The 15669-nt window shown below is 39.5% G+C and overlaps 1 protein-coding gene across 1 annotated transcript in view; it reads left to right on the top strand.

The window, feature by feature from the left end:
• The window catches only part of LOC131968501 (girdin-like), a 44486-nt gene that overhangs the window by 22061 nt on the left and 6756 nt on the right, over nt 1–15669 (top strand). Inside the window, exons 13-26 of the mRNA XM_059329417.1 lie at nt 121–765; nt 1572–1777; nt 3613–3807; nt 4013–4146; nt 4265–4406; nt 5205–5378; nt 5557–5718; nt 6766–7043; nt 8181–8324; nt 9053–9239; nt 10475–10620; nt 11566–11658; nt 12836–13047; nt 14540–14617. Coding sequence (XP_059185400.1) covers nt 121–765; nt 1572–1777; nt 3613–3807; nt 4013–4146; nt 4265–4406; nt 5205–5378; nt 5557–5718; nt 6766–7043; nt 8181–8324; nt 9053–9239; nt 10475–10620; nt 11566–11658; nt 12836–13047; nt 14540–14617 — 2796 coding nt within the window. The remainder of the gene's footprint in view (nt 1–120; nt 766–1571; nt 1778–3612; nt 3808–4012; nt 4147–4264; nt 4407–5204; nt 5379–5556; nt 5719–6765; nt 7044–8180; nt 8325–9052; nt 9240–10474; nt 10621–11565; nt 11659–12835; nt 13048–14539; nt 14618–15669) is intronic.

Genomic DNA, 15669 nt, shown 5'->3' with positions numbered 1-15669 from the left:
TCGTTAACTATAATAACCTTGCAAAGCACACATCTGTAATTATTTACAACTAGTCTTTCATTCTGTATTTCTCAAGTCCTCCTGTCCTTTATTTAATTGCCACCATGTGTTTGTATAAAGGCCAGCAGACTCTGGGCGAGGAGGTGAGTGAGAGGACCCGCAGTCGGATGCTGAAGCTGGAGAAGGAGAACCAAAGTCTGTTGAGGATCATCGAGGAACTCAGAGCTGTGTCTAATAACAACAGCGTGCAGCCCAAACATGGCCGCCAGGTGTTCCGTGGCACCAATCACTGTTCCTCATCATCAGATGAACCCACGGGGCTGCAAACCACCTGCTCAGATTTAGAAAACTGCACTAATGTATCCGCAGTAACAAGGCCGATTCTGAATGGAGATTCAAACTGCCATGAGCCACTCCACGCAGAAGATCTGGAAGGAGACCATAGTGAGATCCTCCTCACAGATAGTGCAGACCTTCATATTCAGGAGAAAGGACAGCTGGAGGACAGAGACGATGGAGACCATTTTAAAGAACTGATGTCTGATCTGGAAGTCTTAGAAAACAATCACAATAGGCTCCATTGTTTTGTTGGATCACGTGACGGCTCCCCTGGCTCCAAGAGCAGCAGTCCCCGCCATGACAGCATCTTCACAGGTCTGCCAACACGTTCCTCCTACGCCAGCAAGCACACACAGCGTCTGGAGGCCAAGTGCAGGGCTCTGGACACAGTGAACCAGCATCTGCAGACTTCCCTCGATAACACTGGTAGGTTCTGTGGATCGAAGCAACATTAGAGATTAAGGCTCCGTTTACATGATGACGGTCTGAACAGAAGACGCAAAAGTGGCGTCGCGTCTTCACTTTTTATTCCTCGTTTAGACGAGCGTTTTCGGGAGGAAATCTGCGTGCACACGGTGACGCAAAAGTGTGTGAAATTCGATTGTATGCAGCCAGGCGGCATCACTTAAAGCGATAAGAGCATCTTTGGGCATGCAGAAGTTTTCACGCCACACATTTTCATCAGCTACTCCTTCCACAAAGTTCTCCACCATCACTAGATCTCCCAGGTCTCGTTCACAGCCGTCTGGCTCGCCTCCGACGAATTGCTGCATCCAAAATGTGATGGAGGTAATTTCAGATCCTTCTCTGTTCACTAATACTATCTGTACATATCCTGTACATTTGGTGGAAAGACTCCTGTAAGTTTATTAGAGCTGCCAGAGCAGCTTGAAGGTCCGACGCATGGAAATAATCCCACGTTTGTTTATTTTCCTGTACTGGAGCATGTATGTGACGTAAACACATACGTGACGTGAGCAGATCAGATCAGAGTTTTGTGTCTTGTCAGTGTAGACGACACGCTACGGCAGAGCGGATTTAACTTTTCCACTTTGGAAGGTGGTTTCAGATTTTTGCGTCTTTAAGCCCCCAAAACGCCGTCACCGTCTAAACGAAAGGCACTTCCGATAAAATATTTTGCCGTTTTCACCCGCGAGCGTCCTCGTGTAAACGGGGCCTCAGTGATGCAAGAATACCAGTTTATTTCTTCATCCCACCTTCCATCTCTTTAGACCGTAAAGTCCAGCGCCTGGAGGCAGAGGTTCAGGAGCTGGAGGCAGAGAACCAGAGTCTTCAGGCCACGTTGGAGGAACTTCGGATCTCTGCACGACGCCTGGAGCAACTAGAAACAGAGAAGCAAAGTCTGGAGCAGGAAACCACAGTCCTGGAGAGGGAAAAGAGGCAGCTAGAGAAAGAGAATCGACGGCTCCGTCAGCAGGTGGGTAGACTAAGAGCAAGGTGTCAGTTGCTAACTTATGGTAGGATAACCTTAGGCGGGTTATAAACAATGGGCCCCTGGGCAAAGACATGCATAAGGGCCCCCCACCTCTCCACCACAGGAGCAAGACACATATGATATTGTTGTTTAGCCTCTTTTTGTTGATGTTTTGTCTCTCTCTGTATTTGTTATGCATCTCTCTGTGGTTTTGTGCCTCGTTGTAGTTATTCTGTGTCTCTTTGTAGTTGTTTTGTGTCACTTTGTAATTAGTTATTTATTTTTAATGTTACGTTTTTTGTACACTTTTCATAGTCATTGTGAGTCCCTTTGCGATCTTCATTTGTCTCTTTGCAGCTGTTTTGCATCTCTTTGTAGATGTTTTGTGTCACGTTGTAGTTGTTTTGTTTCTAATTGCAGCTGTTTTGCATCTCTTTGTAGTTGTTTTGTGTCTCATTGTAGTTGTTTTGTTTCTATTTGTAGCTGTTTTGCATCTCTTTGTAGTTGTTTTGTGTCTCGTTGTAGTTGTTTTGTTTCTATTTGCAGCTGTTTTGCATCTCTTTGTAGTTGTTTTGAGTCTCATTGTAGTTGTTTTGTTTCTATTTGCAGCTGTTTTGCATCTCTTTGTAGTTGTTTTGAGTCTCATTGTAGTTGTTTTGTTTCTAATTGCAGCTGCTTTGCATCTCTTTGTAGTTGTTTTGTGTCTCATTGTAGTTGTTTTGTTTCTAATTGCAGCTGTTTTGCATCTCTTTGTAGTTGATTTGTGTCTCATTGTTGTTGTTTTGTTTCTAATTGCAACTGTTTTGCATCTCTTTGTAGTTGTTTTGTGTCTCATTGTAGTTGTTTTGTTTCTAATTGCAGCTGTTTTGCATCTCTTTGTAGATGTTTTGTGTCACGTTGTAGTTGTTTTGTTTCTATTTGCAGCTGTTTTGCATCTCTTTGTAGTTGTTTTGTGTCTCATTGTAATTGTTTGTTTCTATTTGCAGCTGTTTTGCATCTCTTTGTAGTTGTTTTGTGTCTCATTCTAGTTGTTTTGTTTCTAATTGCAGCTGTTTTGCATCTCTTTATAGTTGTTTTGTGTCTCATTGTAGTTGTTTTGTTTCTAATTGCAGCTGTTTTGCATCTCTTTGTAGATGTTTTGTGTCACGTTGTAGTTGTTTTGTTTCTATTTGCAGCTGTTTTGCATCTCTTTGTAGTTGATTTGTGTCTCGTTGTAGTTGTTTTGTTTCTAATTGCAGCTGTTTTGCATCTCTTTGTAGTTGTTTTGTGTCTCATTGTATTTGTTTTGTTTCTAATTGCAGCTGTTTTACATCTCTGTAGTTGATTTGTGTCTCGTTGTAGTTGTTTTGTTTCTATTTGCAGCTGTTTTGCATCTCTTTGTAGTTGTTTTGTGTCTCATTGTAGTTGTTTTGTTTCTATTTGCAGCTGTTTTGCATCTCTTTGTAGTTGTTTTGTGTCTCATTCTAGTTGTTTTGTTTCTAATTGCAGCTGTTTTGCATCTCTTTATAGTTGTTTTGTGTCACGTTGTAGTTGTTTTGTTTCTATTTGCAGCTGTTTTGCATCTCTTTGTAGTTGTTTTATGACTCGTTGTAGTTGTTTTGTTTCTCTTTGTAGTCATTTTGGCGTGTGTGTCTCCTTTTATGTTTCTTTGTGGTTGCTTTGAGTCTTTTCCTGTCTGGTATGTGTCTCTTTGAGTGACATTTTGTAGGTTAAGGCCAGGTGGGGCCTTGTTACTGGGTATAATGCCCATTCAGTAATGCGTCCATGAGGATAATGTTTGGAATAATTTAGTTGCTCTTGAATAAAATTGTTTCTGTTTTACAATCCCTCTGTTTTAGGCTGAAATACAGGAAGCCAACTTAGACAGCAGCAATATCTGTATGGCCAGCCTGGAAAGGGAGATGCGATTTCTTGTAAAGGAGGTGGAGGGGTTGAGGGAGACTGCTGAGAGGGTCAAAGGCCTGGAGAGAGACAACAGAGAACTGACCAAGCAAACTGCTATCGACCACAGGACCCTGGCCACCCTCAGAGAGGTGAGGGGAGGAAGTGTGTGCTGTCAAGTTTACGCTGACTGAATGAATAATCTGCCCTGACCTAGCCTGACGTTTCACCGATAATGCACCGTTTACACAGCAGCAGTGTGCATGTGTTTCATATGAGTTCTCAGATTTAAAAAAATCAAGTTAAATGTCCATGAATTTGTCTTGAAAAAGTGTAATCACTACTGTCCATCTTCAGGAGCTGGTAAGTGAGAAGCTGAAGACCCAGCAGAGAGATAATGAACTGGAGAAGCTGGCTCACGATTTAGAAATGAAGGTCCTGAACCAGGAGAGTTTACAGGACGCTGAACAAGAGGAGGCACCAGACAACAGGTGCTTATACATACTGCTTGGAATTCCCATTCTGTAACTATTGAAGTGCATATGATAAGAAATGAAGAGTGTTATAACTCCACAGCTGGTTCAAAATTCTTTCTTTCAACCTATGCAGCAGGTTCAAGATGCTGGAGTCGGAATTGGAGTCATCTCTGAAGAAATCTCTGCAGATTAAAGAGGACAAGATGGCGGCTTTGGAAGCTCGTCTGCAGGAATCCTCCACCCTGAACCTGCAGCTGCGCCAAGAGCTTAAGACTGTAAGTCAAAACGCACTTTTGAAGGCCTGTTAGGCCCCGTTTACACGAGGACGCTCGCGGGTAAAAACGACAAAATATTTTATGGGAAGTGCCTTTCGTTTAGACGGTGACGGCGTTTTGGGGGCTTAAAGACGCAAAAATCTGAAACCACCCTCCAAAGTGTAAAAGTTAAATCCACTCCTCCGTAGCGTGTCGTCTACACTGACAAGACACAAAACTCTGATCTGATCTGCTCACGTCACGTATGTGTTTACGTCACATACATGCTCCAGTACAGGAAAATAAACAAACGTGGGATTATTTCCATGGTGGGACCTTCAAGCTGCTCTGGCAGCTCTAATAAACTTACAGGAGTCTTTCCACCAAATGTACAGGATATGTACAGATAGTATTAGTGAACAGAGAAGGATCTGGAATTACCTCTATCACATTTTGGATGCAGCAATTGGTGGGAGGAGCCAGACGGCTTTGGAGGAGACCTGGGAGATCTAGTGATGGTGGAGAACTTTGTGGAAGGAGTAGCTGATGAAAATGTGTGGCGTGAAAACTTCCACATGCCCAAAGATGCTCTTATCGCTTTAAGTGATGCCGCCTGGCTGCATACAATCGAATTTCACACACTTTTGCGTCACCGTATGCAGCAGATTTCCTCCCGAAAATGCTCGTCTAAACGCGGAATAAAAAGTGAAGACGCAATGCCACTTTTGCGTCGTCTGTTCAGACCGTCCTCGTGTAAACGTAGCCTTAGAGTCACAATTGAGAAAAATCTCTTGAGTGTTTGACCTTTGACCCCCACAGGTGAAGCTGAGCTATGAGGCCTTGCAACAGAGGCAGGAGGAGGAGTGGACAGCATCAAGTTCCAGCCCTCCCAGTGAGACTGGCAAGGCTATGAGCGAGTGGCTGAGAGAAAGCCAGGAGGCCACCAAGGAGCTGCTGAAGCTCAAAGACCGTCTCATTGAAGTGGAGAGGAATGTGAGTGGTTGGCCCTTATCAAGATATACGACCAATATGGTGACCAATTTATCAAGTATTGGTTTGGAAACACGCCAGCCCTTGCTTTTGATGTTGATTTATGTTAATAATAAACCAAACAGTGTGTTCAGGGTAAGAGCTTTACACCACCTCCTGGTGTTTCTCTTCTTCTCTCCAGAATGCGACACTAGAGGCAGAGCGCCAGGCTATGCAGGCCCAGCTGAAACAGCTGGAGAGCCAGTCGGACAGTCAGCAGGCTCAGATCCTCGCCCTGCAGAGGCAGGCTGCCTCCCTGCAGGAGAACAACACAGCCCTGCAGACACACACTGCTAACCTGCAGGTTAACATACACACATATGTACAGTAAATGTAAATGATTAGAGCATTATTTTCTTCAATTTCTTGTTCATTTTAATGCCTGGTACACTCAAAAAAATAACTTGTTCCCAGAACGAATTAAAATTATGGAAATAATTTCCACCTAAATAAAATGCTTTAATTTAGTGAGAAACAGTTTTGTTGGGTGAACAAAATGTAAATATGTTGGGTCAACATGATGTATTTGCGTTACTGTTAATTAATTACCAGGGGTCAGTCCAACTAGATTTGTAAGGGTAATTGTAACATACTAACATCATTTTCTTGGGCCATTTAAACATGTATGACATTATTAAGAGTTACTTTATTTAATAGGGTAGTTACAACTACTTTTTAAAATAGTGAAGTACATGAATTAATTGTGCTGAACCAACAAAACAAAGTTAGGTTGAAGTGGTTTAGCCTAAAAGATTACCTTTATCATATGAAAATGAACATAATAGTAATTATTCAGGAAATAAATCATTTTAAAACACAGTATTATATTCAGCAATTTAATTAGGTTGTTTTAACATAAAGCATTCTAGTAAATTTTAAAGTGTTGCATTTTGCTAAAACTACATGTTTTAAAACTGTTCAACCACAAAACATCATTTTATTTAGTAGAAGCTACATGTTAGACTAAGGAGAAGGTAACAGACACCCAGTTTGCTTTTTTGAGTGTACAACTAAAGATACATTTGTTTGGACAAATATAATGATAACAACAAAAATAGCTCATAAGAGTTTAATTTAAGAGCTGATATCTAGACATTTTCTATGGTTTCTTGATAATAACCAAAATCATTCTTTAGAAACCCATGGAAAATTACTAGATATCAGCTCTTCAATTGAACTCTTATGAGCTATTTTTGTTGTATCAGGCATTAAAATGAACAAGAAATTGAAGAAAACAAGGGTGATCTAATATTTTTTTCCATGACTGTATATTCAAGTCTCTGCATCAGTGTGCAAGCAGACAGAAGTGAGCTGAAATGCAACATTAACAGTTAACCCCTTTCTTCTCCAGGTGGAGAAATCCACTCTGAACTCTCAGAGCGCCTCCCTCATGGCCCAGAATGCTCAGCTGCAGCAGCAGCAGTCGGGGACAGAAAGCGAACGTGATGGCGCCATACGGGAACGCGAGGAGCTGCGCGGTGTTCACGAGCAGCTACTGCGAGATCACGAGCGGCTAGCGGCGCTGCATGAGCGACAAGCCATGGAGTGTGAGACCCTGATGGGCAAACATGGCTGTCTGAAGAACGCCCATCGCACTCTGGAGCTGGAGCATCGCACACTGCAGGACAGGTAAGGGGGGGGGACAAGATCCATGCATGTTCCTGTGTGTGTTTCCATGTTAATACAATAATAATATTTAGGGCCGGAACTCGATTAAAAAAATTAATCTAATTAATTAGAGGCTTTGTAACTAATTAATCTAAATTAATCGCATTTTAATCGCATATAAATATTTGACCTGAGAACAGTGAGAAGTAATTTTTTTCACATGGATTTTTAGTATACCATTGAATAATGACTGAATACATAAGCTTAAGCAACAAAAATATTGTTTATTTTTGTTCAAGTCCAACAGACCAGTTGAATTTTTGCCATTAAGTGTAGCAATAGCATATTTATAAATATTGTACATTTCATAAATCCAGGTAGCCTATAGGTAGGTAGACCTTCTGTAAACTAGAAGTAAAACACAATCCACGCTAGCTAGCACACTAGCCGCTAGCTGCTATATGTTTAGCATTGAGGTGATACTTGAGGCTGGATGTGCTGCGGTGATATGTGAATTCCTTGTTGCATAGCAACACAACCATGCTCTTATGGACGCTTCCATCCGTTGGTTTTTAGTAACTAAATGTCCCATCATCCACGGGGCCAACCAAAGGTCTCATCAGCTTCTTCCTTCATGTTCACTGTGGTTTGTTGTTGTCTCAACTCATCAACGCTAGTTGGTGTTCCAGTATAATCGGTCCTCCTGAAACTCATCCAGTGAGAAACGTTCCGCGGTGCAAAAATAAGTGCGATTAAAATGCGTAATTTTTTTTACACGTTAATTTTTGTGTAATTAATTAATTAATTAATTAGAGCGTTAAAGTCCCTGCCCTAATAATAATACATTTTATTTGGAAGGCGCCTTTCTTGGCACTCAGGGACACCGTACAAAAAGATAGAAAAAAGAACCAACAATAAAATACACAAAATTAAGAACAATACAATAGGTTGGACAGGGCAATTGTCATCACAGGGAATAGGCAGTTTTAAACAGATGTGTTTTGAGTTGTGATTTGAAATGGGGGAGTGAGTCAATGTTTCTGAGTCGGGGTGAGTCGGGAGGAAGAGGATCTGAGGGAGCGGGAGGGAGTGTGAACATGGAGCAGGTCGGACAGAAATGGGAGGATGTTGATGTGTGTGTGTTGCTGCTGTGTTTAGATATAATAGCCTGTTGCAGAAGGGGACCAAGCTAGAAGACCTGGAGAAAGCCCTGAAGGAGGAGCAGATGAGGATGGCTCTGGAGAAAGAGCAGCACAGGACCACTGCCTCTGAGTGTCGTAGGCTCCGAGACGAGAAGGACTGGTGAGGAGGAACACACATGCACCCACTGGAGCACACACACACCAGAGCACACCCAGACACATATTAGTCCGGCGGCTTAGGACCAGATTTGAGAAGAAAGGGGACACGCCGGACAAAAGCACCAACATTTTTCCACATGCTCTCTATCACCATAGGTTTCAATTTTTGGTAGGAGCCACTTCAAGTCACTCAGAAGGTCAATCTTGGTGTCAAAATCTACATTTTCTGGGTCAAGGAATCATTTAAAGCTATTGAGAATATCACTGGATGACTCACTGTAAATAATGTGTTGATCAAGATCTGACATGAGATGAAAGTGTTCCCTTGATTTTTTTTAGCAGTGTACATGGCAGCTAATCCTCACTCTCCCGTGAACATAGATTCCAAACATTTTCAGCTCAGGATTCCCTGCTGCAGCACTTGAAGACCTACCAGTCTGGGTGAAAATGAACATATCTATTTGATCAAATAATCATCTAGTGATATTCTCAATAGCTTTAAATGATTTCTTGACCCAGAAAATGTAGATTTTGACACCAAGATTGACCTTCTAAATGGCTTGGAAGATATAGCGTTTCTCATAGACTTTATATGGCTGCCATCTCCGATCCGCAATCTTGATGAAGTGGAAGTCCGGCGTGTCCCCTTTATTTAGCTAAGCCGCCTGACTATATGGATGTGGACCTACACAAGCAGGTAACATCAGTCTGCATCTTTTTTTCTTTAAGGCTGAACCAGACGTACCGTCAGCTTCTTAATGACAACGAGTTGCTGACGGTGGATCACAAGGAGCTGAAGAGCCAGCTGAATGAGGCCAAGCTGGAGCACACCTGGCTGGAGGCCGACTTCTCCAAGCTGAAGAAGGAGTTTCAGCAGCTGGACATCACCTCCACTAAGCTCACCAACCAGTGTGAGGTATGGTCATGCAGCAGCTTCAGCTGGAGTGGAATTGCCTGTTAAATAATAAAAACTTTGCCTTGTAGTTGCCTCTAAAAACTCTAAATCCCCAAGCCGTTGCAGGGCACTTTTGCTCCTATCAGATTTTAATGACTCACTGTGGCCTAGTTTTTATTGCATTATGTAACTATTTCACCTCTATGGAAACTGCAAACTCATAGCTAGAAAAATGGAGATCTCAAAATTGTCTCTTGCAGTCTAACACAATTGTAATGCCATAAAAAAACTTCCATGATAATGTATTTTACAAAAATTGTAATAAAATGGCATATATATATATTCAAATGCCCACAAGTGTGACCCAAATTGGGGTAAAAATGGGTCTCCACACAAATATACATATTGAACTATTATAAGTTTTACTTTACCTTTACTTACGACCTCTCTTGTCCTCTCCTCTCGGCTCTGTGTAAACACCCTGCAGTGTCAAACACCCTGCAGTTAGCTCCATGTGACTGTTGGTCTTTGCCGAGCCATTCACGGCTTCTCAGTTACGCTGAGGAGCTCAACACTGAACTGTTTTTAAAGGATTTGGTCAATGCAATTGCTTAAACTTTGACAAAATAGAGAGTAAGTGATTTTGATGAAATCTCCCAATTTTAAGCTAAGATTTGGTTATTTCTTCTGACAAAAGGATTCATCCCAAATGATTCATTCAAGGAGAATTTGAAAATCGAACTATATATATATATATATATATATATATATATATATATATACTATATATATATATAGTTCGATTTTCAAATTCAGCAGGTTTTGGAGTTCAGAGTACCTTTAGCACACTCTGAGCACACATTCTCAGGAACATTGCCTCAATAAGCTGACTTTATGTGTCCTATTGCATTTTTTTTGTTTTAGTCATTGAATGGTAGTGTGCTTTTTATATATACATGCTCACACATGTGCTTTTTACTTTTTTACCCTTTTATTTGTCTTTTTTATCTCTAACTCTGTTTTGGATTGAGCTTTTATTACTATTTTATTCTATTTTATTTGATTGTTTTACTGTTTTTAGTATTTTATTGTTTTCATTGTTTTTATTTATACCTATTTGTGTATGATTTATTCTATTTTAATAACTGTACAGCACTTTGGTCAACTGAGGTTGTTTTTAAATGTGCTCTATAAATAAACTTTGACTTGACTTGACTTGACTTGCTCATATGGCTGCTTTTATTTGTGATGTTTAGCTGCTGAGCCAGTTAAAGGGCAACCTGGAGGAAGAGAATCGCCACCTGCTCAGCCAGATCGAGACCCTGATGCTGCAGAACCGAACCCTGCTGGAGCAGACGATGGAGAGCAAGGACCTGTTCCACGTTGAAGAGCGACAGTATATGTAAGCAAATGTCATGACAAGATTATGCAGCAATTAATAGGGTTTATAGCATTTACCTCTCAATTGTTAATGGCATTAGGGCTTGTAGAACCTGATAATGTAATAAATTCCCGATAATGTAATAACCCCGATAATGTAATAAAAATCTGCACTTGAGTCCATTGAAAATGTAATAAAACCTGATAATGTAATAACTTCCTGATAATGTAATAAAGAGCATTTCCTGATAATGTAATACACTTTTTTTTTAGCAATAATGTAATAAAGTATAACATTAATGGGAGGTTATTACATTATCAGGTTAGCCTTCATTTCGCAAAGTCCTGATAATGTAATAATTCCCCAATATTGTAATAATTTAACAGCAGACCACCCATTACTTGGGTTCAAGTGGTGATACTGTGTATCAACTCTAGCTCAAGAGCTCTAGCGCCACCAACAGGTCAAAGTTGAATGTTTATTCACTTTTGACCTGTTCATCCGTTTTTCACAAACGATGTATCACTGGAACCCTTTCGGCCAATCTGAGCTCAATACATCCTCAATGGGGTTTTTCGGCCATATTGGATTTTCCGCCATCTTTGATTTGATCAAAAACCTTCCATTAATGTTATACTTTATTACATTATTGGTAAAAAGTGTATTACATTATTGGGAAATGCACTTTATTACATTATCGGGAAGTTATTACATTATCAGGTTTTATTACATTTTCAATGGACTCAAGTGCAGATTTTTATTACATTATCAGGGATTTATTACATTATCAGGTTCTACAGGGCTAAGCATCTGATACTTGTAAACGACACAAAATGTACAGCAGCAGGCCCTCCATTATAATTAATGACCTATCTATATATATTCTGTGTGTGTGTGTGTGTGTGTGTGTGTGTGTGTGTGTGTGTGTGTGTGTGTGTGTGTGTGTGTGTGTGTGTCTTTGTTCAGTGACAAACTTAATGATTTGAGGAGGCAGAAGGAGAAGCTGGAGGAAAAGATAATGGACCAGTACAAGTTTTATGAGCCGTCGCCTCCTCGTAGGTAAGTTGTCTGAACTGAAGTGATAACTCAAAATGTTCTTACTATTACTGTGATGAAATGACTGTGGCATTTGAAATGTCTATTTTTACATTCAGCACATGCATGTTATGCACACACATTACAGTTCATAGACAGTTTGTTGATCAATCAAGAAATATGAATAGTGTTGACAGTAACACAGTGATCTCTGTGGTCTTCTGTATCTCTGTATAGCAGGACATGTTTAACACGTTAATGGCTTTTTTAGCTCTCCCACAATTTCCTGAGGGAAATATATCTTTAGCTGCTAAATGCTCCACGGGGTTGACCAGCTATTTGCTAACTTTGTCTGTCTAGAGCAGCTATTCTCAACCTTGGGGTCGGGACCCCAATTGGGGTCTCGAGATGATTTCTGGGGGTTTCTCTGTCTCCACTGTGTTAAAGTGTTCATGTGTTCATGTGTTTTAGTCTTTTTGGTCATTTAATGTCTTTTTTCTTGGGTCATTTTGTGTGTTTTTTTGTCATTTTGTGTGTTATTTGGTCATTTTGTGTCTTGTTTTGATCGTTTTGTGGTCAATTTGTGTCTTTTTTGGTCATTTTGTTTCCTTTTCTTGGTAATTTTGTGTCTTTTTTTCAGTAATTTTGTGTCTTTTTGGTAATTTTGTGTCTTTTCTGGTCATTTTGTGTCTCTTTTGGTCATTTTGTATCTTTTTTGATCATTTTGTGGTCAATTTGTGTCTTTTTTTTATCATTTTGTGGTCAATTTGTGTCTTTTTTGGTCATTTTGTTTCCTTTTTTTTGGTCATTTTGTTTGTTTTTTGGGTGATCTGAACTGTGCGTGTGAGATTGTGTTCAGTGAGTGGGGGTCGCGGACAACATGCATGTTAAATTGGGGGTCGCGACTCAAAAAGGTTGAGAACTACTACTGTAGAGTATTGTGGGTCTATCAGAGCTTTTTCACTGAAAGTAGCTGCACCCCTAATTGATGCTATGAGGGCAGTGAGAGTGAACCAGAAAGTTAAAACTGAGAGGAATTCAATTTAATCCTACTGACTGTGCCTTTGAAGTACTCCCTGCTTAATCTGAATATTAGACTAAGATTCATTGCTAGTGTGGCTCATCTCTGCATGCTTGTGTGTATTACTTGTGTTTCATTATTCCTGTTTCTCTCTCCTCTCATATATCTGTCCTTCCACAGACGTGGAAACTGGATCACACTGAAACTGAAGAAGTTGATTAAATCCAACAGCCGAGAGCACGGACCCGACCGCCCACCCACTCCCACACACTCTGGCATGGCCGAGACACACCTCCCCTGTCACGACAACAGCTCTTTCATCAGCTCAGATGGCTCTGGAGGCTCAGCCTCCACCTCAGTGGGTGATGCCATCTCCCCCCAGCGTACCAGCAGTGAGTATGACCTCATTGAATTCACCAGATCGCCTCCCACTGCCGAGGTGGAACCAGTCTCATCAGAGTACCCACGTCCCCCCTTCTCTCCTTCAGCCGTAGAACAGGAAGTCAGATCCTCATCAGAGGCAGGGCACACAGATCATCCAGGAGTGTGTGAATATCAGGTCCAGTCTACAGTCAGGGGACAGACAGAAGCTCTATTTATAGAAGAGACACCTTCCCAAAATTTGATAAAACTTCCCGCTCCACCTCAGCATCTTACAAGAAGACGCAAAAACTTTAATACATGGATATTATATTAAAACTGTGCAATAAATGCATGAATACATGTAGTGCAATGATTGATTGATTGATTGATTTTATTTGACCATTCTTGATATAAAAAATATGAAACAGCAACCTGTGTCATACGTAATATAAATAGATAAAAAAATAGTCAGGGATGACACAATAAAGCCCTAAGGCTTATTTCCATTGTGGTCCCTATAAGGCAGGAGACGAGGGTAAGTAGCAGCATATCTTATATAAATCAAACAAGTATCATTCTTACATACATACATACATACACTACTGGTCAAAAGTTTTAGAACACTCCAACGTTTCCAGAAATTAATTGAAAATGATGCAGTTTAATGTCTCAGTGTACTCTGAAATTAATGCACATTTGCAACATTTAAAATTCTTTATTGAGCATGATAGTGTTTTGAAAGTAAAAAAAAGATTCAAAATCACATTTTATGTTGGACTAAAGGACTAAAAAAAGACACAAAATGACCAAAAAAAGACACAAAATGACAAAAAAAGACACCAAAAGACACAAAATGACCAAAAAAAAACACAAAATGAAAAAAAAAAGACACAAAATGACTTACAAAGACATGAAAAGAATTCAAAAATGGACAAAATAGCCCAAGACTCCATAGAGTTAAGTTGTTAACCCATTTCTTGTTCCCTGAAAAAGGCCTACTTGTATAATTCTGAAATGTACATTATTTTCCAGTTTTGGTTAAGCTTACCTTTTTTTATTTACCTCTGGCAGTTCACCACTTACCTTTGTACCCTTTCAAGCTGTTCATTTGACTTGAACTGCTTGAATTTCAATAAAAAACTGGAAAAATTGGGGTGTTCTAAAACTTTTGACCAGTAGTGTATTTACATACATACATGCATCAATCATTCATAAGCCACATAAAAACATAAATTACAGTTTCAAATATACACGACAGATACAGATTGCCAACATTCTAAGATTGGTGTTTAAACGTGTTTAATGTGTGTATCATGTCCAAAGTGTCGTGTTTTCCTGATGCATGATGTGTGTGAACTTTCCTCAATATGTCTTCCTCCATGTTTGACTTGTTTCTTAATGTGTTTCTTCGCTCCTGCTTCCCTCCTTCCCCTTGTCTTTTTCCTCCCCTGCATCCCTCTCTCTGCTTGTATCCATTCCTCTGTTTACCTCCCATGTGGCTGCACTTTGCTTTTTAAATAGCCACCAAAATGTTTCCCCGTATGAGGAACAGGCTGAAGGACAGAGACAAAGTCAAGTCCCTCTTCCGTCGTTCCATGTGTAAGAAACACTGTGGTCTGGTGTCTCCGCTCATCTTGACTCTAGCCTTTTATTTCCCTGCCGACCTGATAATACTAAGTGTATCTGTGCTTTATATGTTTTCTACCACATGCCATAACACCAAGGTAACCTTCATTTGAATAGGATTTATCATCGTCAGTGAGGATGCTTCCCTGCAGGTGTAAAATCAGCTGTCATCTGTTAATAATGTGTCCATGCAAAAGTCATTTCACCACATGAACTGAACTAAATATAGATTGATATTTCACCTCTGTGCTTCAATTTAAAAAAGTTGCTATTTTGTCCTTACAAGCAAAAAAACTGCCATAAAATATTATATATTTATATTGATGCACACTTATATTGCCACAGTTTTATATGAAAAAAAAATTGTATAGTCAAGTCAAGTCAAAGTTTATTTTTTTATAGAGCACATTTAAAAACAACCTCAGTTGACCAAAGTGCTGTACAGTTATTAAAATAGAGTAAATCATACACAACTGGATATAAATAAAAAGAATAAAAAGAATAAAATACTAAAAACAGTAAAACAATAAAATAAAATAGAATAAAATAGTAATAAAAACTCAATCCAAAACAGAGTTAGAGATTAAAAAAAAGACAAATAAAAGGGTAAAAAAAGTAAAAAGAAAGCCAAGGATTCTGAATGCTAGGGTACATTTTTATTTTTTTCACAGTCTGAAAAATATCAATGATTGGCAACAACACTTATTATTTTTTTGATGCATTTTTATTTTTAGTGTCAGATCTAAAAAAATACAAAAACTCCTTGTTATTACCTCTAATTAGGGCAGAAATGCCTCCTTTCTAAAACTGCTTTAAAAATACAATTTATATTATATTATATTTATATTATTAATATTGTTTCCACTTTCACTGAGTTTTTTTGTTTTTTTACCACCATATGTCAACGTTTCAATCTGGTGGAACATAGAAAAAAACTAAAATACATACTGAATGAATACATGAATACAGGGCTCTAGATTGAAGTCCCAATTTATTGTCATATATTAGAACCAGAATATTTTGAT

The sequence above is a fragment of the Centropristis striata genome, chromosome 1, assembly GCF_030273125.1.
Source record: "Centropristis striata isolate RG_2023a ecotype Rhode Island chromosome 1, C.striata_1.0, whole genome shotgun sequence".
Lineage (NCBI taxonomy): Eukaryota > Metazoa > Chordata > Actinopteri > Perciformes > Serranidae > Centropristis > Centropristis striata.
This window is presented reverse-complemented; position numbering and strand designations above follow the sequence as displayed.